This window comes from Anser cygnoides, chromosome 3, assembly GCF_040182565.1.
Source record: "Anser cygnoides isolate HZ-2024a breed goose chromosome 3, Taihu_goose_T2T_genome, whole genome shotgun sequence".
In the NCBI taxonomy this organism is placed as follows: Eukaryota; Metazoa; Chordata; class Aves; order Anseriformes; family Anatidae; genus Anser; species Anser cygnoides.
In genome coordinates this window covers 85,049,061-85,074,708 of record NC_089875.1, presented here as the reverse complement: position 1 = coordinate 85,074,708, position 25,648 = coordinate 85,049,061, and the positions used below count along the sequence as shown (strand labels likewise).

Here is a 25,648-nt window from a genome sequence, read left to right as displayed (position 1 = left end):
TAATCACAGTGTTGTAGTACTGCAGTTACAAGCAATGCATATATTAAAAACTACTGTTGACTCTAAAATTACCTGAACTGTTACACAGCACACATGTACATATACAGTATGCAAAAACAAATTTCATTCTTCAGTTTACTTCCCTCAGTTAAAAAAAATATTGAGAGAGAATCTGAATCCATTAATGCTTCCTACCTTCATACCGTAGGCATTTTCTCCCTAAATCTTATTGCACAAATATAATTGGAGACCTAGATCCTCTTGGACAACACTCACCCCAATATCGGCTTCACAGCATAAGTGACCCAGAAGGTGCCTGGAGAGCATCAGTGACAACTTCCTGACCCGGGTGAGAGAGGATCTAATTAGAAGAGATCCTCTGCTGGGCATCAAACTCACAAACAAGGAAGGACTCACTGGGGATGCGAAGGCCAAATACAACCTTGGCCGCAAGGGCCACGAGATGGTGGAATTCAGGATCCACCAGGGAATGGCAAAAAGCAAGGTAACAATCCTGGACTTCACGAGAGCGGGCCTTGGCCTCTGAAGGGATGTTTTCGGATGAGTCTAAAGGATTGGGCCCTGGAGGGAAGGGGGGCCCAAGAAAACTGGTTGATAGCCAAGGACCCTCCTCCAAGCATGAGGACAGTCCACCCCAATAAGCAGCAAGTCAAACATCAGCAGGTCTGCATGGACAAACAAGTAGCTCCTTGCCTAACTCAATGCAAAAAGGAAGCATACAGGAGGTGGAAGCAGGGACTGGTAACTTTGGAGGAATATGGAGACACTATCCAAATATGCAGCGATGTGAATAAGGAAGCCTAAGCCCACTTGGAATTGAAACTGGTGGGACTAACAAAGGCAAAGAGCTTCGGTAAGTATGTAAGTGGCAAACAGAAGGCTAGGGAATATGTGGTCCTGCTGCTGAGTGGGTCAGGCACCCTAGTGATACAGAACAGGAAAAGGCTGAGGTACTGAGTGACTTCCTTGCCTTTGTCTTTCCTAGCTAGACTAGCCTCCGGGAATGCAAGGCTGCAGAGACTAGGGGGCAAGTCTGGAGCAAGGAAGATGTACGCTTGGTGGAAGAGGATCAGGTTAGAGAATAATTACGCAAACTGGACATACAGAAACCCATGGACCCTGATGGGGTGCTACCGTGAGTGCTGAGTGCAAGCGTCACTTCTTCCTTTAAAAGAACAAGACGGAAGACCCAGGGAACTACAGGCCGGTTGGCCTCACAACTTGATCCCTGGGGAGGTGACAGAGCAACTAATCCTGTAAACCATTTGCAAGCACATGAAAAACAAGAAAGTGATTGCTAGTAGTGAGCATGGACTCAAAAATGGGAAGCCATGCTTGACCAACCCGATAATGCTCTATGATGAAACAACTAGCTTGAGGGGAGAACTGTGGATATTGTCTACCTTGACTTCAGTATGGCTTTCAACACTGTCTCCTATAAGACCGTCATAGAAAAGCTGATGAAGTAAGGTCTGGATGAGCAGACAGCTAGGGAGATTGAGAACTGACTGAATGGCTAGGCCCAGAGGGCAGTAATTAGTGGAATGAAGACTAGTTGGAGACCGGTAACTAAGGTGTACCCCTGGGATAAATAGTGGGTCCAGTCCTGCTCAACATCTTCATCAGTGACCTGGATGGTGGAATAGAGTGTATTGTCCACCGGTTTTCTGATGGGATATAGAACTGGGAGTGGCTGATGGCTACGCTGTCATTGAGTGACCTGGACAGGCTGGAGAAATGGGCCAAGAGGACCCTCCATGAAGGGACTTACGCAGTCCTGTCTACAGGAGAGGAACAACCCCAAGCACCAGTACATGTTGGGGGCCGGTCAGCTGGAAAGCAGCTTTGCAAAAAGTGATCTGGGGGTCCTGGTAGACACCAAGTTAAATAAAATACTAATGGTGTCCTGGAGGGCATTAGAAGGAGTGTTGCCAACAGGTCAATGGAGGTGATCCTTTCCCCTCTGCTCAGCAGTGGTAAAGCCACACCTGGAATGCTGTATCCAGCTGTGGGCTCCCCAGTGCAAGAGACCTGGACAGACTGGAGAGAGTCCTGCAAAGGGCAACTAAAGATGATGAAGGGACTGCAGCATCTCTGTAATAAGGAAAGGCTGAGAGCTGAGACTGTTCAGCCTGGAGGAGGCTCAGAGCATCTTATCAATGTATATAAACACCTGAAGGGAAGGTGTGCAGAAGAGAGAGCCAGGCTCTGGCACAGCAGTGCACAGTGGCAGGACAAGAAGCAGTGGCCACAACCTCAAAGACAGGAGGTTCCCTTTAAGTGTCAAGAAAGGCTTCTTTAGTGTGCAGGTGACTGAGCACTGGCACAGGATGCTCAGAGAGGTGGTGGAATCTCCATCCTTGGAGATCTTCAAAAGTCACCTGGACATGGCCCTGGGCAACCTGCCCTGGGTGTCCCTGCTTGAGCAGGTGGTTGGACCAGATGACTTCCAGAAGTCCCTTCCAGCCTCACCCATTGCGATTCTGTGAATACAGTGGCACAGGCCCATTTCTGAAACAATACATCCTACTTAAAAGGGAAATAAAAGTTACAGATACCTGTTGAAGTTATTTGTTTCTAGATTGCTATGTGTAATGAATGTATCTACTGTATCTTACCTCTTGTGTTGAAATTCTGCTGTTAAGTTCAGCTACTTTGGAAGCAGAATGCTCCTTTGCGTACTGACAAAGGATGTTCTCTACTTCTCTCTGATGGGAAGCTTTCAGAGATGCAATGTATTCTGCTGTGTCTTCCTGTATCCTGGACAAGAGAAGAACAAAACATGTAGTAAAGCAGCTAGACAGTTCTTCAGAAATGCAGTGAATTTTCTCATTTGAACACAAAATACGAAAAAAATGTTAAAGGTAGCACATCTTAGATATTTCATAATACTTTGCAAGAGGCACCACCACCAGTACTTCCACCACTTTGGAGAGATGAGAGGGTGGGAAACCTACAATGTTAGCTATGTCTTTCATTTAACTAGAGGCAGCTAGAATACTGAAAACACAGCCAATCACCTTTTTAGGCTCCTCTTATAAAAATCAAGGGAGAGAAAATAGATGCTGTTAAATCACAATTTAGCTGTGCTATTTCAGGTATTTATTTTAGAATAAAATGGGTTGCTACCTAAACGTGCTTATTACCTCTACCTTGAGTATGAAGGGAGCTAAGGGAAACTATGTGAAGTGTAAAGTTTCTACTGTTGGTCAAGTGACTCCCAGTGAAAGCATGCCTCAGTTTGAGGCAAAGTACCAAAATATGTACCAAACATTAATACTATGCAACACAAAGCATTTATGATACAATGATTTATACTGAGATCTTTTGTACTCAGAACCATGACAAACTGTAGTACTGAAAAAGGATTGAGATAGGTTTTCCTGCAGGAATAATTGTGTCTGTACACTGCTGTGAAAAATCAAACAGCAAAAATGAAATTTACAGAGAATGATGGTCAAGTATAACCTGGCTTCACACGTGGCTGACGTGTCATTTTGATCCTGCATCACCCATCATTAACAAGGTTTTTAAAGGAACATGTTGAGCATTTACCTTCGTATATTATTTTCAGAATAAGCCAGCGTTGCTTGAGACTTCACCCTCTGCTGGTTCATTTCTAGAGACAGTTTTTCTAGCTCCTCTTTCAACTGTGCATTTTCTTGCAGAACTTCCGAGATATTAGGATCAGAAAAGGTATGAGGTTGGTATATTCTGTCATCATGAAAAATGCCCAGAAAGGGTTCACTGTTGCTGGAATTCCTTTTATCTGTTGCTAAGGTATTCTTTTTCAAGATCTCTTGAGAATTTTCCTTATTATCAGTTTTATTTCTCAAATTATTATCAGACAACATCATCATCCTTTCTTTTTGAAGTTTCTCTACAGTCTTTGTAAGGTCTCTTATTTCTTTATTTTTTGTGACCAGTTCTTGATTTAGTTTTAACAGTCTGTCTTTTGTGTTACCTTCTTTCATTTGAGAATCTGTTAATTTTAAGTCTTTGTTATCCTTTTTACTTCTGAGTTTTAATTCGGAATTTTGACTCTTGAGGTTTTCAATTTCTGTCTCGAGGTTTTTAACGGTGATCTGATGGCTCTTCTTCAGATTCTGAAGCTCCTCTTCAAGTTTGGTAGAATTGGCTTTATCAACATTCGGTTTTGGCAATTCACTCATGAATTTGTAGGCAAGCAGCTGCTCAAGCTCTGCAAGTCTTTGCTCATACTGTATCTGGAGTAGGGGTGGGAGAAGGTGTGGGGGGGAGTAGTTTCTTTAACTGTACATTTATGAATACCTCTTTCTATTACTCTTTAAAGTTCTTGCGTGTCTGACGCAAGATTTTTAAGACAGGATACACAGTGTTACTAACAACACTACTCAAACAGTTCAGAAATTAATGAAAAAAATGTGAAGCAAAGCTAAGTCTGATGTAGAACAGAATTACTCAAGACATTTACGACAAATTCATCTACTCACAGTGAACAGAGTTGCTATTGGAAAGAAAATTAAATGGACAAGAAACCATTTTTCATGTAATTTTGTTCTGTTCAGGTGTAAACAACTTGGACAAATAATATCATAATATGTCAAGAAATTTTTATTTTTGTTAAAATCTACCATTGTTTGCCATGCTTGCAAACATAATTTTTAAGATGTGAAGTACAATTTTCCTGCTAATTAAGAACCTGTGAAGCTTACCTTTCTGTGAAGTAAAATGCCAAATTTCGGTGTTTCGTAACACAAATCTTAAAGAGTTGCTATCATATAGATTTTGGACAGAACGTTTAGTGTTCCCTGCAGAAGGAAACCACAACCTGCTGTGCGTGCAGCAAGGAAGTAGGTAAGCAGCAGCTCTGACCCACAGGATGATATCCACATAGTTGTAAGAACTAAGTTATTATGCCCCAGGAACTTGTCCTCTCAGTTTTGATAGTACCCTAACAATTTTAAATGCTCTTTACATTTTAGATGCCCAAATTGCTGAAGTTCTAGCAATAAATTCTTTTAATATTTTTTTCACTGTGTTCTTGGCCTTCAGTTTTCACCACTGGTCTGTGGCAGACCCCAATAGCCTTATGACTGTTACTTGTGGAGCAGACTACTCAACAAGCATCCATCTTTTACCTTTATTTTTTGAAACTGTTGTTCCATGGCACGGAGACTTTTTTTAGCTTCATCATCTTTACCCTCAAGTTCTGTTTCTAACTTTTTTATTCTTCTCTCCAAAAAATCAATTGTGTTTGTTTTAGCTGAAAGATCGTTAGTTTTCTCAGCAGCAGCAGCAGCGAACATCAAAGCAGGCAAAGAATTTGGATACCTTCTTTTTAGAATGCCTTCCATTTCTCTGATCTACCAGAAGAAAATTAAGTCAGAAGTCAAAAAGAAGAAAGTTCTAGTGAAAAATGAACTGAAATAAGTGACAGAACATTGACAAACAAGATCCATTTAAGCTGTGATAAGAACGAGAAGATGTGTTTTGAGAATTTTTGTTATAATGATTTTTTTTGCATTGTTTACATTTGTTACTGATGAGTCTTGCTTGTCTGTAAACATCTCTTAGTAACTGACTTCTTATACAACATCACAGATTTAAACAGAATAGATTTGGTCATCAGATGGTCTTACGTCAAATACCTTTTATTTATTTTCTTAGCACTTAAGTTGTATAAGGCTCTTAATGCCGTTCAAATAGTTGCTTTTCTTTTGGATTTCCCATTCACAATTTCACGTTCAACTCTACTTTTCTAGCTGCTACAGAGAGATTTCATAACAGCATTGAAATTCTCTCAGTAACAGATTAAATGTCATTTTTTATTTCATTGCAAACTCCAAAATAAATTAAAACCTTGTGTGCAAGACTAATAAAAAGTTTTATTTATTTATTTTTTTTAAAACTATGGTAAGATGGTTTCTGCATTCTTTGCATTAGAATACTGCAGAGGCTCTTTCCTATTTTTCCTACATCCCTGCTTCTCCCCCAGCACAGCAAATTGAACGATTTTGGAGTGAAATGCTAACCAACCGCCGCCTCCAAAAACTGAGGAAGGTGCAGTTCTTCCTGACTTTTTCCTCAGTAGAAACATGGATTTTAAGTTCTCTATTTTCCCAGTTTTCATGGCTTTTGTAGGAACTCAATGGAATTTCAATGTCTTCTCTTGAAACAACTTGGTTAAAATATTAAGGATTTACTAAATTCAGAGGGAGTCTCAGAAGAGAAACAGGAAGCTTGCATGTGCTTTTGCCCTCTTGCTCTTTTCCAAGAAAATCTGAACAGTAATTTAACATTAAAGGATTTTAAACGGGTTGTCGGTAAATGGCTTATTAGAACACAGTAGCAGGAGAGCCCTTTGTAACTAAATAATTGCAGCTTTTTGCGTTGAGTGTTCTACAGTATAAAAATAACTTTGTCACAGGGCTTCATTCAGTGCTTTACCCTTATGAAAGGGCTAGTAAACCTTGTAAGTGACCTTATCTAAAATAAAGGTTAAGTGAAACACAGTTATATTATGGCATACTTGTCGCTCAAGGTCCTGAATTCTTTTAGCATCTGCTGCTCTGTCTTTCAAACGTTTCTTCTGTTGCACACACTGGTCTCCAGCTTCAGCTCTGAGCTTCTCAACCTATCCAATTTATGAGAAAAACTGAAATATACATTCAGAGAAGTTTTCCTGTAGTACAAAAGTAAGCATTTCAAATAAAAACAATCATAGAAATGTTCTACAACTTAAGAACTGGTAATAGTTATTTCTACACTAATCGTTTCTTTATGTTTTTAAACTAAGTTACAGCTTCTTGAAGACAATTAAGATCCATGGGGCTAAAACTGAAACTAGGCACAGAAATCTAGAAGAAAACTTTCACTCGGGAACAATTCTTGACTGCAAACCAGTAAACTTGCTTCCTTTCCTCCCATTCTCCCAGTATGCAGGCTTGGTTAATATGAAATAATATAACGTACTACATTATAGTACATGAATTCAGGGTCAGTTTTTCTTAGCCAAGAAATTTGCAAGTCTTAAGTCACGTTACTTTTGTTTCCAGGAGTATCATTAGTGTGTCAAACACAAGCAAAAACAGTTTTAAGCAATATGCACTTGCAATTCTGACTGCATATGCAGTAATTCATATTTTGATTATAAAGATATCCACATTTGATTTAAAGGTTATGAAGGTTTCATGTGGTTTTTCTTCAAAAAGGTGGGAGCGTTATGAAGGACAAAGTTACATTATACGCATCAGTAGAAATCATTTTAAGTTTCAGCACTTTAAATAAAGCTAAATATTTATCACCTCTAGTTTTAGTTTCTCAATTTCTTCTCTTGCATCTTTAAGACGGGCTGCATCTTTATCTAGAAGATCTTGATTTTCTGCATACCATTGAAGTCTTCTTTTTAAATGAAGAATTTCCTGTTTGTATGATTCTTCCATAACTTTAAATTCGTAAGACTTCTCACCTACAAGAATAAAACACCATTATTATTGTTTTATTAGTAATTATGTGTTGAAGAATACGTAATTCAATGTATTTGAATGTGTTGGACAGTCAATACTATTCTTCTCAGCACATTTCATACATTTACTAGTTTGACAATCCTGTCACTGCAGTAAAGTTTTAAAATCAGATGCAAATTAGGACTTTAAATGCAACAATATTTAAAAAAACAAACAAACAAACCATAGAATAATAATTATTTCATATATTGTAGTAGTCAGTAGTTCACAGTTTGCCATAGAATGTATTGAAAACAGAATCCCAGTGGGATCTACTCTTCTATGCTACCTACTAGAATAAGGCAACATAGTCAATCTTTTCTTATGAACAGAGTTGTCGTAAAAGTGGAATTGTATGATTTCCATGTCCACTGAGAGACAGGCAAGAAATCAAGCTTAATATGCAATAAAGAGTTTGGCTGGATACAATAAAAGGCTTTCTAATAGAATGCCAAATGTACAGTTGTCTCTCCTTCACTGTATACTTCTATTGCAAGTTTAGACAATATTAGTCAAACGTATCCAGATCATTTCCAAAGTCATACTATATGGAGAAGCAAGTTTTAGTTGTATATTTGTGTAGTCATGCAAAGAATAAGCACAATTACTCAATAAAACGCAGGTGCTTTACCTGATGTAGATGCAATTTGGACTTTTGCTAAATCTCTCTCTTTCTTTGCTTGCCCCAAGTCTACCTCAAGAGCTTGTTTATCTTGTTTAAGACGTTTTATCTCTTCTTGTAATTTATTTTCTTCCTTCTGAGTTTTAGAGAAAATGGTAAGACATGAAAACTAAATACACATCAATATGAACATGTTTTTCACCATAAAATGATTAAATCACTACGGCTGTATTGAAACTAGAGGAGCCCTTAGAGTCTCTAGAGCTCAACGTCAGCTGTATCGGACCAGGAACAATTCCACTGGTTATGAAACTCTTTAGATCCAGCTTCCCTTATCATTGACTTAACCATTTTATAACAAAACAACAACAAAACAAAACTCCTTTTAGTTTCTGGCCTGATCATCAGAGCAAGTATGTACTATAACAGTCCCTCCTCTTGCAGTACATAGAGCAACCAAAGCTCTTGGAAGCCTTTCATTTTAATGTGAAGTGTACAAAACATTCTCCCTCAAAAACAGAAGCATCTGGAGTACTAGAAGAGTGAGATGAGCAAATTATAACAGATCATTTTCTCTCCAACGTTCTTTTCTAAAACCTTCTTGGTAGAGAGCAGTGATAAACAGTACTCCGGATTTGTCTTAGGTGAAACCTACAGAAGTGTTGCTACTTTCTGCAACATCTCACACAAGGTATTTCAGGACTGTCAGTAAACACAAGCACCACACTTTCAGTCAATCTGTGTTTTAAGGGACTACTTGTGAGAGTGCGTTGATGAGAAAGGGATTACTTGTATATTACAAATGTATCAAACGAATTCTCAGAAGCATGGCAAATAATTAGCAGTGTAAAAGAGAAGCATGCTCAACTACCTTCTTCATTTATATTGTTAGCCTACAATATTGATTTTTTTTCCCCCCATGTGACAAACAGGCTTGGCATATACCTACCTGTGCTGCTCGAAGTTCTGAAATCAATTCCGTGAAACTTTGATTCCTGGGTGGTTCAGAATCCTGCACAATTCGTGACTGGATATTAATTTCTTCTATCTTTTCTCTAAAAAAAAAAAAAAAAAAAAAGGCCAATTTTGCGATGTGATGACTTGGCATACTGAAAGCAAAACACAGAACCCTCCAAATGGTACTATAAAATGTCAATTCATGCAGGCTCAAAAAAAAAAAAAAGCAACCACACAGTGCATCCTTATACCAAAAAAAATTTACCTGTATGGGGGAAATCTGCTACATGAGAGGAGGAAAGAAAACGTATTTTCATCAATGAAACTCATCTATGGGCCTCTCCCAGGCAAAGATTTATAGATTAGGAATATACACAGTTGACAGTTTTTTTTTCCTCCTCGTTACTTACATAGGACATGAATCTTACAGGGCCTACAGTGCTGTGAATCTAATGTTTCCTCCACTACCAGGATCCCTTGTGGCTCCTGATCTACTGTCTATCTTACAACAGTATCAAAACATATTCAGATTTGAGCAGAGCTGAAATACCAGAACAAGTGCAGTATATGTGTTAAACATTCTGATTTGAATAACAATATTTGAATTTTACAATTGAAATATTCCTCAAATGAAGCCTCTAGTCTTCCCATAGGTCTGCAAGATCAGCAAAAATACCAAGAATTAAATGCCCATAATCAGTATAAATCTAAATTTTCTCAAAAGAAAAAAAAAAAATCACAAATCCAAGAAACACCACAAAACATGCATCTGACAGACTTTGCAGTGATTCTTCATAAACAAAAATAATAAAGTCACCTGAGAAATCTAGAGACTTTAGGTCAGATGTTTAATTAAGCTTACCTTAGGGCTATTAACTCAGACATTAAACACTGATTTTCCTTAAACATTTGTTCTTCATTTTTTTTGTTTTGGATTTGCAGCTCTTTCATTTGTTTGTATAACTTCTCATTTTCCTAAGATGAAACAGACAAAGCTAATGTTAATTGATAAAGAATGTTCATAAATTACTGTTCTACCTAGTTCAAAAACAAGTTTCCCTCCTGAAACACTGAAACAGAAGCAAACAGCAAATGTTTATTACCAAATTTCCAAAAAGGCTATTTACTTTCATTATCTTTACGCTGAAGTCGTATCTAGTGACCTCTAAAATCTTGCCCAAGTATCTGCTCACTCTGGAGTACCAGTCCTCCTGGGTTAGCTCCTCTGCAAATCTATCCCAACTATATCCTGAAAGCACATACATGGATGAGTGATGATAGATCAAAGTTCAACCTGCCCATGCTCCAGCTCTGTAAACAAAACTAGTTACTGATTTGCCATACCTACAGCCACAATGGGATGACATTGCACGCAAAACATACTAAGAAATGCTGCTGAGCACCAGCTGGAAGCTGGTTAAACTAACTTATTTTACAGCTGCAAGTATTCAAAGGGATCATTAAGCTTGCTTCATCTATTTCTATGCTTGACTAAGTAATAAATCAGGCACACTTACAAGGTTTCCTTGTAATCAGCTGTTCATATTCTGTGAAAAACATCTTAAAACAGAATCTTACAGACTTCCAATATTACTTGTAAGTATACGTTTTCTACTACATTTGGGGCAAAAAGGTTAGTTCAAACTAGACATGTAGAAAACACTTAACGTGCAATTTATCTGTGCCCTTCACATCTAAATTTCATTCACTTTTTAGATAGAAAGGTAACTATTTTCAACAGAACAGTAGTAACCATTAAATAGTTTTCTTTCTGAAACTGGCCAGAACACAACATGATATGCTGTGTGGTATACCTGCTGATAACCTTGAATAATGACCTCTTGATCTTCAATTTCTTTTTGTATTTGTGACAATTTTTCTTCAGTGACAGGAACTGTTGCTGTATGATGGATCCACCTCTTTTCTTTAGTCAGCTCTTCCATGCTTCTCAACTTTCAGAAAGAAATAGAAATGATTTGATGCATATTTGTTAGTCATATGAAATCCTCTACAATGCTACACTTTATATTATACATAGGTTACTACACATTGAGATATAAAAGTAGATCAATGAGCCAATGCTATCATTGGAGTTTAACAGAAGCAATACAAAACAGCAACAAAGTATAAAAATTTTGGTAATTCTTAATTTTTATTATTTTTAATTATACCCTCCCTTTTCTATTCTTATTTACTTAGACTGGAAGTTATAGTGAAATAACCCTGCAAATATGCCTTATAGATAAAACACAACATTGAAATGTGCATCAAATAAACAAACAGTATCTCAACATATCATACTTTTCTGCTTTTTCAACAAGTGGTATCTATTACCCTTACCCATTTTTTAAACACATAAGACCAAGTTAAATCTTTGAAAAACAAACAAACAAAAATGCTGCAGAAATCTCAAAATAGCAAAATAAGTGAATTCAGGACAAGACAGTTTATAGAGAAAAAGATCATGTCCTATAGGTAATAAATGAAGCACTGGGTAAACATTTGAACACATACACTACTGCTTTGTATGTGTGGATTTTCTGCTCATTAACAACTCATCTAAAATAACATGCTTTCAGAATAACAACTTTCAGAAGTAATGTTTCTCATTTTCTATATTAGCAGGATACAAAGTGATAAAGTACCTTGCTCTGAAGAACATAGTTTTCCTGACCCCACTGAGAAAGCTCTTTTTCATGCTGTGTTTTCAACTCTTGTATCTTTGTCTCCATTTCTTTCTCCTTTTGTGAAACTGTGCTGGTTAGCTGTTGAATCAAATCACGAGCTCTGTTCAGGTCCTCCTCAGCAACTTGTGCTCGTCTTAGCAAATATAGTTCTCTCTCACAACTTTTGACAGGAGAAAATGGCAAATGCTAGTGAAGAGAGAAATTCAGGGAACCATTAAACTGAGTTGATTGTTTACAGAAAATTACTCTCATCAATTTTATTTAACTGGCTTATCTGGCTCTTGGAAACCACATAGGATACTTGAAGGGAAAATAAAACACCATTCTAGTATCAAAACATCCCGCAAATTTTTCCTTTAATGAGCTATTTTCTTATTTCCTAAAAATGCATGGGGAAAACAAAACAAAGAACAGCTAGAAACAAACACCTCTCATATGAGAGCCACTACACAGCCACTGTATTCCATTATACATTTTTTTGAAAAGCAATAATGATTTAGGCATTCAGTACATTTTCATACAATTTGTAAGGAAGAAGGAAAATCCAACATGGTACTGCAGGTTCAGTCATCTTAGAGGAGTCAAAACATACTATTAAATATTCAGTGTAACTCAGGTAGAAAAACAAATACAAGTACTGTTTAAGATCCTTAGCAGAACATTTTTAAGAAAGAAAACAAAATTATTTTAAACTATGCCCAATTCTACAGCATATTTTTAAAAGAAATTAATAAGCTTTAAAACTTGAAGTACCTTGAATTACTAAAGCAACCAAATTATCCAAGCAACTGAAAATCAGTATTATTCTTACAGATTTTAAAAGCAAAACCAAGCATTTGACTAAAAAGTTTTTATTCAATATCTTGTGAATATTATTAAAGTTTTGACAAAATAGGTTTGCAAACCAAGCTGTACATGCTATAATTAGGAGCATCATTAATTACTACTTACATGCTGATACTCTCTGCAAGAATCCACAACCTGGTGCCCAAGATTATGAACAGCTGATTGTCCAGACATAACTCTGTTAATAGCCTCCTTAGAAGCTGGTTCATTTGTTGCAGATCTTATTATCCTTGTAGCAAATAAGACTTCTTCATCAGGCAGAAAGGAAAACAGAACAAAATTAAAACTTAGAATTTAAAGTCCTTGAAAAAAAAAATCTATTCACGTGATCCAACCCTTAACAGGCAATTGAAGCATTCTACAACCTGTATTTTGAATTAAATATAGAAGCTTCAGAGCAATGAGACACTACAGAAAATGTAGCAGGCATCAGTTCTGTACTTAAGGTAAAAAACAAACAAACAATAAAACAAACCAACACAAGATCAACTGGGATAAATAGCTGGATAATAAATCCTTTATGAAACAAGATTCACCTCAGTTCTCTGTTCGGGAAGGGACCAGTTATTTATGTATACAGAAATAAAACATATTGAAAGCTATGGTGAAGGTAAGACACAGTTATTTTCAAAATTTGGAGTGCAGGTAGCACACAAAGAGATGCAATATCTATTTATTGCATCAAGTAGCAACCTGACCACAAAGTAAAAACCAAGGAAGCTCCCCCTAGAAAGTAACTACCATACATGGAACTATGCACAACTTAGTCTTCTGGAAAACAAGTACTAACTACAACTGCCACTTCATTTCTGCCTTTAATGATTTAAGCTAAGAGCTCTCCTTAGGAATATCATACCTAAAAACAAACAGGCAATTATCATTTTCCAAATTTAATACTTTTTACATTTTTTCCACACTCTCCTCTCACAAAGGTGCTCCCTCAGCACTGATGATTAGGGAACTGTTTGCTTCAACGCCTTTCTCTTCTTAGCTACAGAGGCAGAATGCATTCTCTTGAAAGTAACTTCTGAAACCGCTGTGGGAGAATTGTTTAGACAGAGAGAGAAAAGCATGTTTGAGTGAGGCTAGTGTCCTCATTTTCTTAGGACTTGTCTCTCACTTCCATCACCTCTGTCTGCCTGTACACTTGCACCATCTCCAGCTCTACAGCAATGCTGTAAGGAACAAGGTCTCTTAGTCTGACAGCTGTCACTGAAGCATCTCTTTAAGGCAGGCAACTTAATCTTCAACTGGTTTTCCCAACACTACTTGCAGGGTTTTCAAAAGCATTACATGGTAGAAGTTTGCTAAAACCTCGGCATCCAAAAAGTTATCTTCGCACGCCTCTGAGACTGCAAATGTGGCCTGGTGAAAGATGGCCAGCTGAATTATCTCAGAAAACCCTTCCAGCAAGAGGTCAGTCATCAAAAATAAATAAATAAAGTCCTCTACTTGCAGCTCAGCATTTACAGGACTACATAGGTATTGTTCATTCCTTAGTGCTACAACAGGAGACATGAACAGGAAAGAGGACATTCATTTATTTATTTTAGAGTGTTTTGTTTTCTAGAAAAACAAAGATGAAAAAAGAAGCTAAGAATATAAATTCAGTATCATGTGCAGAAGCTAGTCTATTAGCAAATCTTTGCATTTAGTGTAATTAAAAATGTAACGTATAGAGATTCATTTTTGAATAGCAGCTGTTTTGGACTTACTGGTGAACAATAGCTAAATCCTAAATATAGTAATATAGTGGTGATATATATACAGAAAAATATAGAAAAAAAAATAATTACTTAATCACATTTAGCTTTGGATTCTACACCATTTTGAAACGTTACTTTTTGGGGGGGGGGGGGGGGGGGGGGGGGGGGTGGGGGGGCGCGTGGAACCTAGGGGAGAAAGAGGATGTGAAGCATGAACAGCAAAGCTCTCTGGCTCTAAAAAGTAAAATTCAGACCTCTTAAGATAGAATTACCTTTAGATTTGGCTCTGTCTGAAGGACTTCTGGCTTTCACAGTGTTTTTCTTGAAAGTTTCTTTTGGCATTTTCCTTTCAGTAGCTGGAAAAGACTGTTTTGAGTGTGAAGTGGATTTCCCATACCCAGAACTTCTAACCACTCCTTGAGTACCATACGAAGACTTCTTTTTATGTAAAGGTGCTGCACTTCTGTTATTCTTGTACAACATTTGCTTAGTTGTCATTGACTCTGATCTTTCATTCTTCGTGGAATGTGACTGAAGAGCCTATGACAGAGCACATTTATTTAAAAACAGGATTTAGGGTTTAGTGTGATCTGAAGGCAACTTTTGCTACCAGAAAAACATAGAATCAGTTACCAGAATTACACAGCAATAAGACTACTGAGTGGGAGGGGAAGAAAAAAACAAGGGAATTAGTTTTAAGATTTAATTTTAGCCAAGTGAGTAGCATGACATCCTGCAGAATTTATTATGCTTTCCTACTTCAGAAGTTTATATAAAACAAGTATTTGCACTGGTTCTGTTTCATTGTTCTGGAAGTTTTATTATATTACAGGATCTTCAGTTTACCGAGACGTGTAGCTATCAGGTTGACTAAAGGCTAAATCACAGTGAACAAAGAAAACAAGCAAGGAATAGAAACAGAGGCAGGTAGAGAAACCTCCTAAACCTCATCATTAAAAACAGAGCCCTTGACTCTCAGGAACAGCAAATGGGAAAGATTAGCTTACTGGCCCTGTGTGAAGCCCACCAGAATGAATCAACTAAACAAATGGCAAATTAGGTGAAAGGAAGGATTCACATGGATTAGGTAGAAACAAGTGTGGGAAATAGAAAACAAGATTAGAGAAGCTGACTGGTTTGCTAGTCACCACGCTAGCCTGATTAAAAGCCCTACATCTGAACAGTCTAATCTACGCTCTTAATGAGCTGTATTTCTAACTATCCACTCTGTGGGTACACTCTCCATTCTGAGCCTTGTGTGTGTTCACACAGTCCCCTCAATGGGAATACATGCTCAGACTCACTGCTAGCTTGAGGTGGGGATACGGAACTGCAACAGCCTCGCATGTATTGGGCTAAGATTCTTTCTGTCCTGCCAGTCCCAAAGTCCACTGGATGTGGATATCTCTAACAATAGTAATCATAACATGAAGGTTTCGAGAAAAAACAGCAACAAGCTTAATTTCTAGACATCAGAGCATAATCAAATAACAGGCAGTCTAAAGACGTATACATTTTGAATGTATTTTCACATAATAAAAATCTATTTGATACCACTTACCTGGTTAGTTTTGCGGCCTTGTGAAAGCAGACAGTCTTCTACCATCTTTTCATTTAGTACATCAGGCTGAACTTCACTGGTCTGAATTTCTTTTTCAGTCACCCTCTGAAGGTTACTTTTATTTGCACCCATCTGCAGAAAGATGCTCTCGTCTTTGTTAGATTTTTCAAGTAAGTTTGTCTCCCAAACTGTATTATTCTGGTGCTCTTTAAAGGGCAAGTGATTGACTAGTTCATTTCCTGTGCTGCCTGTCTGTTTCACAGGACTACAAGAAAAAGGAATAAATAATAAATAAATAATAAATTACTCACTATATAGTAAGATTTTTGCCCTTTGCCTTTCTGCGACTCTCAAAAAAGTGGGCCATTTTCTCTTTATATAACATCTGTAAAGACTGCTTGAACTTGAAAGAGTCACTAGGCTCTTTTTAAGAACAATCTTGCAGATTTAGTTATATAAAAAAAAAAGAATCTAGGCTGAAGATTCACTCTCACACTGTGAAACAAGAGACATTTCCCAGCAGTAACTGCTTTTGTGAAGGCACCAAACTGGGCTATAAGATGAACACCCGCAAGCATGCAGTCAGCGTTAATAAAACTACAAATGATAATTTCTGCAAAGTGTTAAGCTCCCCAAAATAATTTGTTAAGCAAAACCTATTTCTGATGGCTGTGCTTTCTTCTCTGCATAACAGTTGGAGTAGAACAAAAGCAGGTATGGAGCATAGGTTAGTAGGAATTACGAGAGTAATAAGCAGTGTAAGAAGATGTGATCTCTTTCCAGACTGTGGAGATCGGAGAACTAGGATAGGATGTGGGCTGAAAGCCATGGACAGGGGAGGGGAACGATGAGCAGAAGTCCCAAAAAGCAGAGATCCTATTTGTAGTAGTTGTCAGCACGAGGAAGGCTCATCCAAATGACTGGCAAATGTTGCTGCTTAACACCTAAACAAAGTTTGGGCATCCTGGTCTAAAGCAACTAACTGTATAACCATTGTACAATTCACAGCAACATGCCATAATGCCAATGCAAAACGGTAAAATTTCAGTCTTAGTGAAAAATGTGAAAAAGACAGATGAGTCATTTGTAAGCTGTTTTTCACAAATAGTTAATGGACTTATTACAATTCTTAAAACACGTTCTGAAATAAATACCTTTCAGGTTCCAAATCAAATCTTCTGGCATTATATGAGTCTCCTTTAATAGGTCTCATCAGTTCTTCCACAGTAGGTAGGTCTAATTAGCGCAAAGTAATAAAAATATTTTTAAAAGATTAGAAAATGTATTTGTAAAAAGGACAACATTTAAAAATGTTTCATAAATTGAATATTAAAGATATTACCAGTTCACTCACATGCTTGTACAATGCACACCTTCCTTTAAGGTATTTACCTGATTCAGTGGTTGACACGTTTTTTGAATAGATATCATTATTTTGTGTAACACTTTCCAATAAGCACTTTGAAATTGCCATTGCAGAATCATGTATTTTTTGCTCATCAGTGTCTTCCAAAGACTGATCAATGTGATGATATGCCTGGCGTAATGCTTCGATGTCACTGGTAGTTTGTCCATAGGAAGTGCCTGTGAAAAATGCAAGCCCTTAAGAGCTACTACAGGACTTTCTGCGTGGGAAACATATCACCAGAACCCATGTTTCAGTTACAAGCCTGGACTATTATCAGGAGAGAACAGTGTTTTCAAGTACGGAAAAACTAAAGAAGTCTCATTTCTGCTACAAAAATAAACAGTTACCAAGTTAATTAGTATGAGCTAAATAGCCTTATCTACAGTTTGCATACCTTTCCCAGCCCTACCCCCACTATTGTCTCATTACTAAAGCTAACAGTGTATGTGAAACAACAGTTTTAACAGATGCCATCAGAGCCATACTCTGGTTATCAGCTAGGTACAATCTCTTACAGAGCTTTGTACAACAGTGTATTTTATTGTTGAACACTGCCAAAGCAGAATTTTAGCTGGTGAATAACTAAAAGAGATTGTATTTAAATCAGACTGCAATGTCAACAGCAACTTTACAGTAACCAAGGGTAAAAAGGTGTGTTTATGCTAAAAAGACACCTTTTTACTGAGATAATTCCTTCTCTTCTCAAGATACGTTAATAAAAGCCAAGGGCGTCATGTTCACTGGCAACTTAAGAACAAATGAAGACTCCATAACTATCTGTTTGCTTAAAATAAATAAAAATCTTTACCTGTTTCTTTCATTTCAATTCCACTAACTTCTTGAGGCAGATAATGTTCACCTAGTGCTACATCTGATGTTTCAACAGTCTTTTGAAGTTCTGTAGTTGAATCTTGTGAATCAAGTAACACAACTAAAACGAAGAAGATAAACGTTAAAGAAAACACAGTTCTCTTATTCATAGTCCATCTACGCTGGAATTAGGAGTACACCAAAGCTTATCTTGATGCTCTAAATGTGCCAAAAAAGCAGCCATATAGATTATTATAATGCCATTAATATTAGTAACTCTAAATATAAGCATCAAAAATACTGTCTAGTAAAATAAAAAAATAAATTAGTAATTACTTTGAAGTGCTAACACGTAGATTTATTTTTAATCATTTCAGTCCAACAGACTTCCAGTAGAACACAACCAAATTAAGTAAAAAAAAAATAAAAAATCCAAGTAATACAATCAGATGAAAAAGTATCAAAAAGGTACATTTAATATTCTTCTACTGATGAAATTTTGTATCTTACCTTTAGCCAGCATGCCAGTGTTTGGTTCCTGTGAAGAATAAACAAATGAAAATATTACGTTTGGAATTTCATGAAAAAAATCTGGACAAACTTTAAAAGCTGGCCCAAAACCTAAGAACTAAAGCAGTTCTTCATGTTCCAAGCATGTGCACTTTTCTAAAGCTCTCCTCTTTCAACACCCTGTACTCTAAAAACCCTCTTGTAAGTGACTGGGAACTAAATGATACTCTGCATAAATGAAATAAGATATTTACACCTTCCTGGTTGTCTTCTACTGTAATTTCAGAATATAAAATAATGTAGCAGTAAGTATATTACAGTTCCATTCTATTTGTTTTCAAACATTTCTTAGAAATATTACTCCAATAAACTTAAAAAGAACTACAAATTATCTACTATAGATGAACACAGTGCTCTATAGACTCCTTTCCTAAAAATCGAAACCAGAAGGCATGCTCCAGGAATGCACCTGGTGTGGTCCAGCCACACATGCTCCATCTCAAAAGACCTGACGAAGCAGGTTGATAGCAATATTCCCAAAGCCGTGTAGATTTTGCGTTCTCTGTCCGAACTGCTTCTCCATACAGATCTGCTTCTTTTGGTCTCAGTCACTTGCTAGCATAGACACCACTTTAATAGCTCCACGGGAGAAATTAATCACTGTTCGTCCTGAGGCTGAGGCTCTAAGCAGAGCTCCTCTTAATTCAGAGGAGGAATAGGTAGGCAACCCTGTGAAGAACTTAATGCTTAGTGATACATTACAGGGAAGTGTATATCCTCAATAAAACAATATAGTCCTAGGATCATTATATTCTTTCAGACAGTACATATAATACAAGGGTTTAGTATATTCACAGTTATACATTGGAGAGATTTTACAGTTCATGAAAGGAATATAAACATTTGCAAAGTTATATTTGTCTTAAACACTTTCACTCCTGACATCATATTTTGATTTACCTGATTTCCTTCAGCCTTAAAGCCAGGATTAGCATCTGTTTCTTCTTCAAAATCTTCACTGTAGCTGCCTGAAGAGTAAAATAAACATCAAACAAATGCAATATTCAGGAAAGATAAAGCAGTATGGGAAAAGCTATTTCCTCTGTCCCAATCTCTCAGCTAAGAACAGCTACTACCACTATTACTTGTTACACAAAAACAGAAAGTTTTTGATACTGTGTATAGTAGAAAAACTACAGTAAAAGTCACACATAATATCTCCAAATACAAATGAAGTTTGTTGTATGACAGATGTAAATTAACTCTGTCACCTTGTGACCTACTTGAATTGACCGTTTTTATTCAATCATTTTCTCTCACTTTAGGGTGAAATGATGCAAAGCTACAAAGTTGCTATAGTATTTCTGCGACACCTACCATGATCTGCGATCTATTGATCAATCATATTTCTGAAGAAATTTCCTGTGATTTACAAATATGGCCTCTCTATATTTGGGAAATTCAAGCTCAGTATCCCTCAAAACTTCAGCTAAATCTTTATCATATATTAGGAATGAAGAGTGAAATAAAGAAGGCAAATGAAATACGAATACAGAAAGACAAGTAGTATGGAAGGAGTATAGCATGGAAACTTGGAAAAAAAAGATCAGGTAAGAGTAATACTGCAAATTACAGAGATCAAGCTCAGGCAGGAAAAGACAGAACAAAAATACAGAAGATGACACTTGAAACACTGGAGTAACTCAAATGTTAAGGGGTATTTCAAGATCAGGGTCTTTTTTTTTTTTTAAATCAGTTTTTGATAGGCAGAACTCTTTTCCCCTTTTTTTCTCTTCCTTTTTCTCTGTTTTTTTTTTTTTTTTTTTTTTTTTTCCCCTCCCGTCTCATACGTTTTGGTCGCAATAGATTAAAAATCCAAATCAAAATAAAAAGCACAAGGCATCCTCTGATGCCCTGCTATGAAGTCTTCTGAAGACTTTGCATCTGAACAGGAGCACTAATCCACAAATTTATTTCTGTTATTGCTTAATGAGGTTATTGCAATTCATAGCACATGCACTTAAAAAAAAAAATCTTCAAATGAACAGCTTGATAGTATTACCAGATTTCTCTTCATGTGCAGCTTCCTCTTCTCCTTTTTTACTTTCTTCATTTCTGAGAAACAAAATGAAAAATTTACTGTCTCTTCTTGGAGAGTAAATAAATACATTTTTTAACTCATAAAACTTCACATTTATTGCTAATTGTAAGAAGTACCAGAAACCTGAATTTCTCCATCATATCAAATCATAGGTAAGAAAGTCAGGTAAATGTCAGTACTTATTAAAATAAATATGTATGTTTATCATACAATATGATGGAAATGGAAATAAATATATCTCCATACTTAAAATTCTCAATCTAACTCTTAAAATCACCTCCTTTCTCCATTCCCTCCAACATCTACACCAGATTCTCACACAAACATTTATCATCAGGCTTCCTTCCTGTTCTGACCTTTTCATTCTGCATTAGCAACACAAAAAAATCATCTCTTTCCCCTTTCTTGCTTAAAACTCTCCAGAACTCTGACTCTCCAGCTGTTCTCACATTGGATGTTTACACTTAATATTTTTAATGAATGCAGACTGAACTGCCTGTTCCTCCATTATTCTCACAGATATTTGAACTTGTTTTCACATTACTGATTATAAATGGATTTCCCTAGTCTGTCTTTCCTCCATATTCATCCAAGGGGGAAACAGAATATTTTTTGGTCTACTACCTAGTTACTATCAGTTGTTAACTCTTGTCATTTAGCTACACCTTACAGTTAAGAACATTAAATCAACTTGTAACTATTGTGTTGTACAAACATGATGTAGCTATGTTCATTCATCACCTAGCCACGCTCTTGCCTTACTTCTTTATTTATTAAACCCACTTTCTTTGTCTTTAAAAAAAAAAAAAGCAAACCAACAACAAAAACAAAACCCATCCACACCCAGAAAAACATACAGGATCTTGTCTCACGGATACCCAAATGTGGTATTCAGACGCCCAGGTCATATGTGCCCACTAGTATAGTCTGCAACTTTTCTTCCCTCTAAATTACCGAACAAATGGTGCTAGTATTACAGAATCATTGGAATCCAGCTCTTTATTTAATCTTGAATAATCAATAGTTGATGAAGCTTCCTGTTCGAGTTTGGCAAAAAAGACCTCTTTTTCTTCTTGTTCTTCCAGGGTATCCAATCCAACTCCTGTGATACTTTGATTAGGCCCAGAGGCTACCACTGAATCTAAATTTGAGAAAACAGAATAAACTAACTGTGTTGGCACTCTATGACTACACATAATAGTCATAACAGTTAACTACAACTATAGACAGACTTACAAACTATTAACGGTATCAAATTATCACAAATTAATATAAGGAACTTTCAATCCATAAGCTTCAGCTGAGAAGTGAAGAATCTCAACTTGCAATAAATTAGAGGACATTTTGTAATAATAATTTAGGTTTAGATCTAGCTAACTTCCTGAAGTGGTTGCACTCTCAGTTCTCACCATTTGTCTCCAGGCTGTCTCTACTTAAGGAGACAGCGATCCCATTACTTGTCTGAAGAGGCATCTTTTCTGTGTGCGTATTCTCATCAGTTCCTCCCATCAGCTGCAAAGCGTTCTGTATCTTGACAATGCTTCCACTTGATCCAAGCATTCCTAGGAAGGAAGCTGCAATATTACTACCACCTAGAAACTGTTTGTATGACACTTCAGTCGTGTTCCAGAACCACCTTTTTTGATCTTGTTGCAACTGCAAAGATGCACAATCTTACAAATTGTGTTCTTCTAACCTCTGTTTCTGTTATGATATGTAAAACCTTGTTTAGAGTTAACTGGCCTATTATAAACATTTTCTTCCCATCCTACATATTTAGGCCCAAGCCTAAAGTTCAGCATGGGATAAATGTAACAACTGTTATCGACTTCCTGTAACACTACTCATGGAGAACAATTGGAGAACAATTAACTTTTTTTTTTGTTGTTGTTGTTAAAAGAACAGAGAAACTAACACTTCCTTGTTGAAAATCTATTAATTATGTTTGATTAATTATCCCCGAGAAAGCACCAGACTTCTAAAATTTGTAGCCATTGGCTGAACAGCTACATTTCATTTGTTGCAAATTAAACGCTTTAGGGGGAAAAAAAAAAGTAACCAAACTTAGAGGTTGCTGACAAACACATAGTTCTTCCATTCTGTGTGCTTTTGTAACTGCAATATGCAGTTGCTCTCCTTACTGTAACTTAATTATTGCGAAGGCAGTTCACTAACTTTATGTGCGAATTCTGCTCTCAAACAGAATGCTGCTGTACCTACTTCCTTACCAAAAACCAAAAGCCAAATATTGCAGTAAATTACTACTTAAATAAGCTGTACTAAGTCCCTTCTGCCTCCCCCTGCAACATCCACTTTTATGCTTGGATTGTTACCACGTCTGTCTTTTCCAAAATGAATCTCAGTCAGCAAAAATAAACTCAGAATTTATTCTGTCTTTCCAAAGGATGTTTAGACTGTAGCTGTGTGCTTGTACTGAATGTACCAGGAGGGGTGAAGACACTGACAAAAGCTCATTTCCTGTTGGCAGGGGACTGCAGGAGAGGCATACCTCAATAACCCTGCACATCAAGAACACTAAACCTGTCTCCCATGTGCTGATCAAGTGCATCAGCTCTAGGCTGTTATTCTGTCCTTGTAATATACAAGTCCAACTAAGTTCCTTTAAACAAATGCCATACTTGCCTATATAATGACAATGGAGAACCCCCTCCCTTCAATACTGAAAATGTACCAGAGTGAGGCAAAGAGGGGAGGAAGGGGAGAAAAAGGGGGGGGAAAAAGAAGTCTGAACATCTTTTCCTTCCCTAATGGCCAGCCCTTAGCACGTGCATTCTGATTTTAAGAGCCTTCTTGTTAAGTAGTAGTACAGTATTTTTCCTTGAGTTGCAATGACAAAGTCCCCTTACATGTTTTACTGGGAGGCTAAATACATGTGATTTTACATCTTGCAAATGACTTCCATTCCTGTACCTAACTTTGGTTCCCTCCCTGATACAGAGCTCTGACTTACCTTGCATGCTACAAATAGATGTTGGAGACTAACTTAAGGCCAAGCTCCACCTCTATACAGTTACTACCTAAACAAAACCTATTTGCTACTACATTGAAAACTAGGAAATGAAAAACTCATTGTGCTGTACAGAAGCTAAAAAAAAAACATGAATAGTCCATTTCTCTGATAGCTAAATGCAGTAATTTAAAGTGATTTACCCAGATGGGCACTTTGTTCTAGCTATCAAGACAGCAAATGGGAGTCTGTTTTCAGCTGGATCACAAATTTTTTGCTTTAGCATTTAGATTAACTTTAGATTAACTGCAATCTCAATTTTTAATGAAACAAAATAATAAAAACCAAAACATTTTCCTTAATTTTATTTTAATTATCTCAAGCTCAATAAACTGACAGACTTGCACTGCTCTTGAAGTTTTCACAATTTTTTTAACTGATAATATTCAAGTAATTTTCCCGTTCAAATTTGACCTGAGCTTTTTAAAAAGCACTTTCCAACTATAATCTGAAAATCAAATGCTGTTTTACAGCCACTGAGGTTTATAACTCAGCCACTCCCAATTCCCAGATATGTGCACCAGATTACAAGGGGATGCTACTGTTGCTGCTGAAGGCAAGAACATCTTTTTACTAGCCCTACACAATCTGAACTCTGAGAAACCTATTGAACTTGGAAAAAAACAACATCAACTTGGATGGTTTTCAAAGTTTATGTTTTCACTGTGTTTTTTGACTGTTTGAATAGTCTTATCGATTTCTGAGGGACTTGCAAGGGTGATGGGGGGGCATTTTTATTTCTTGTGAAAATGATTTCTTGAGCAGCAGTTTCATTTTACTAGTCATAGCCTTACACTGTTAATTCTTGCAATATTTTGTAAGACTCATGATACGTGGTATACTGCCCCTTACAATAAATTAAAGTAAGAACCTGAATTTCACTTAGAAAAATATTTTATCACACCTGCAGAAAAAACTTTAAGAACATAAATACGCAGGGCTTAAACCTAGATATGATGACAAACACTTACTTCTGTTATTTGTAATTTGACCATGACTTACAGAATTGAGCAATTTTCTTTTTGATATCATATAAAACACAGTAATTTTGTTACCCTCCAAATTGTCTGGACTGTCAGAAGCGATGCTTTCTTCTTCTTTGTTTAAATACGAATCTTTCTTGTCCTTATGAAATTTTTCCAGCATTTGGAATTTAGACAAAGCCTTGCTCCGAGATGCACTGGAAGAAGGTTTAGGGGGAACTACTTTTAGGTGTACACAAACATTTACGAATTTTAATATACAATGGACAGGGAATAAAGAGAAAAATAGGGTGTGAGTATTCTGATTGCCAATTCCGAAAAAATAATGTAATTCATTTTCTTGTTGAATTATCTAAAATTTTGCAGCTATAAATAAAAACTAACAAGTTATGCATTTAAGAATGCTAACACTAATTTTTTTCCTTTAATTTTTAAAAGAAAAATTACTAATTAGTTCTTACTCCATATACACCTTGCATTCAAATACATTGTTCTATTGTTGCTCAATGTATATACTAACTGAAAACATAGAAAAAGAAAACTAAGAAAACTAATTCAACAATAAAAGAAGTTTTGTACTATAGGTTTTGAAAGAAAGCATCTAGATCAGTTCAAAGAAAAGCAGAAAAACATAGGCAAGATGTGAATTACTACTGCCTTTATCACTGGCAGTTACAAGAACTGCATATTGCCTATTTAAACCCCTGTGAGGACTTGCTTAGTGGTCAATAAAACCAAACACCTATTCACTTTACCACTAATTAAATTTTAGATAACAGTACCATTGCTGAAAACTGTGCTCTCTCATGAGACTTAGATGATAGTCAAACTATACACTTTATATTACCCTAGACTAGACAGATGCACTGCGTGAGACTTGTCCAAACCATCAAGCATGTGTGTTTCTGTATGTGCTTTGTA

The 25,648-nt window shown here is 36.6% G+C and overlaps 1 protein-coding gene across 1 annotated transcript in view; it reads right to left on the bottom strand.

Annotated features, from left to right (window-relative positions):
• Nucleotides 1-25,648, bottom strand: part of CEP162 (centrosomal protein 162) — a 41,504-nt gene that overhangs the window by 3,664 nt on the left and 12,192 nt on the right. Inside the window, 22 exon segments of the mRNA XM_066994581.1 lie at nt 2,640-2,781; nt 3,577-4,247; nt 5,142-5,366; nt 6,533-6,637; nt 7,308-7,471; nt 8,140-8,266; nt 9,080-9,185; nt 9,950-10,062; nt 10,902-11,039; nt 11,733-11,960; nt 12,726-12,868; nt 14,599-14,866; nt 15,888-16,152; nt 17,042-17,123; nt 17,280-17,471; nt 18,104-18,226; nt 18,616-18,643; nt 19,576-19,643; nt 20,678-20,730; nt 21,671-21,857; nt 22,126-22,278; nt 24,800-24,949. Of these exon segments, the coding sequence (XP_066850682.1) occupies nt 2,640-2,781; nt 3,577-4,247; nt 5,142-5,366; nt 6,533-6,637; nt 7,308-7,471; nt 8,140-8,266; nt 9,080-9,185; nt 9,950-10,062; nt 10,902-11,039; nt 11,733-11,960; nt 12,726-12,868; nt 14,599-14,866; nt 15,888-16,152; nt 17,042-17,123; nt 17,280-17,471; nt 18,104-18,226; nt 18,616-18,643; nt 19,576-19,643; nt 20,678-20,730; nt 21,671-21,857; nt 22,126-22,278; nt 24,800-24,949 (3,731 nt within the window).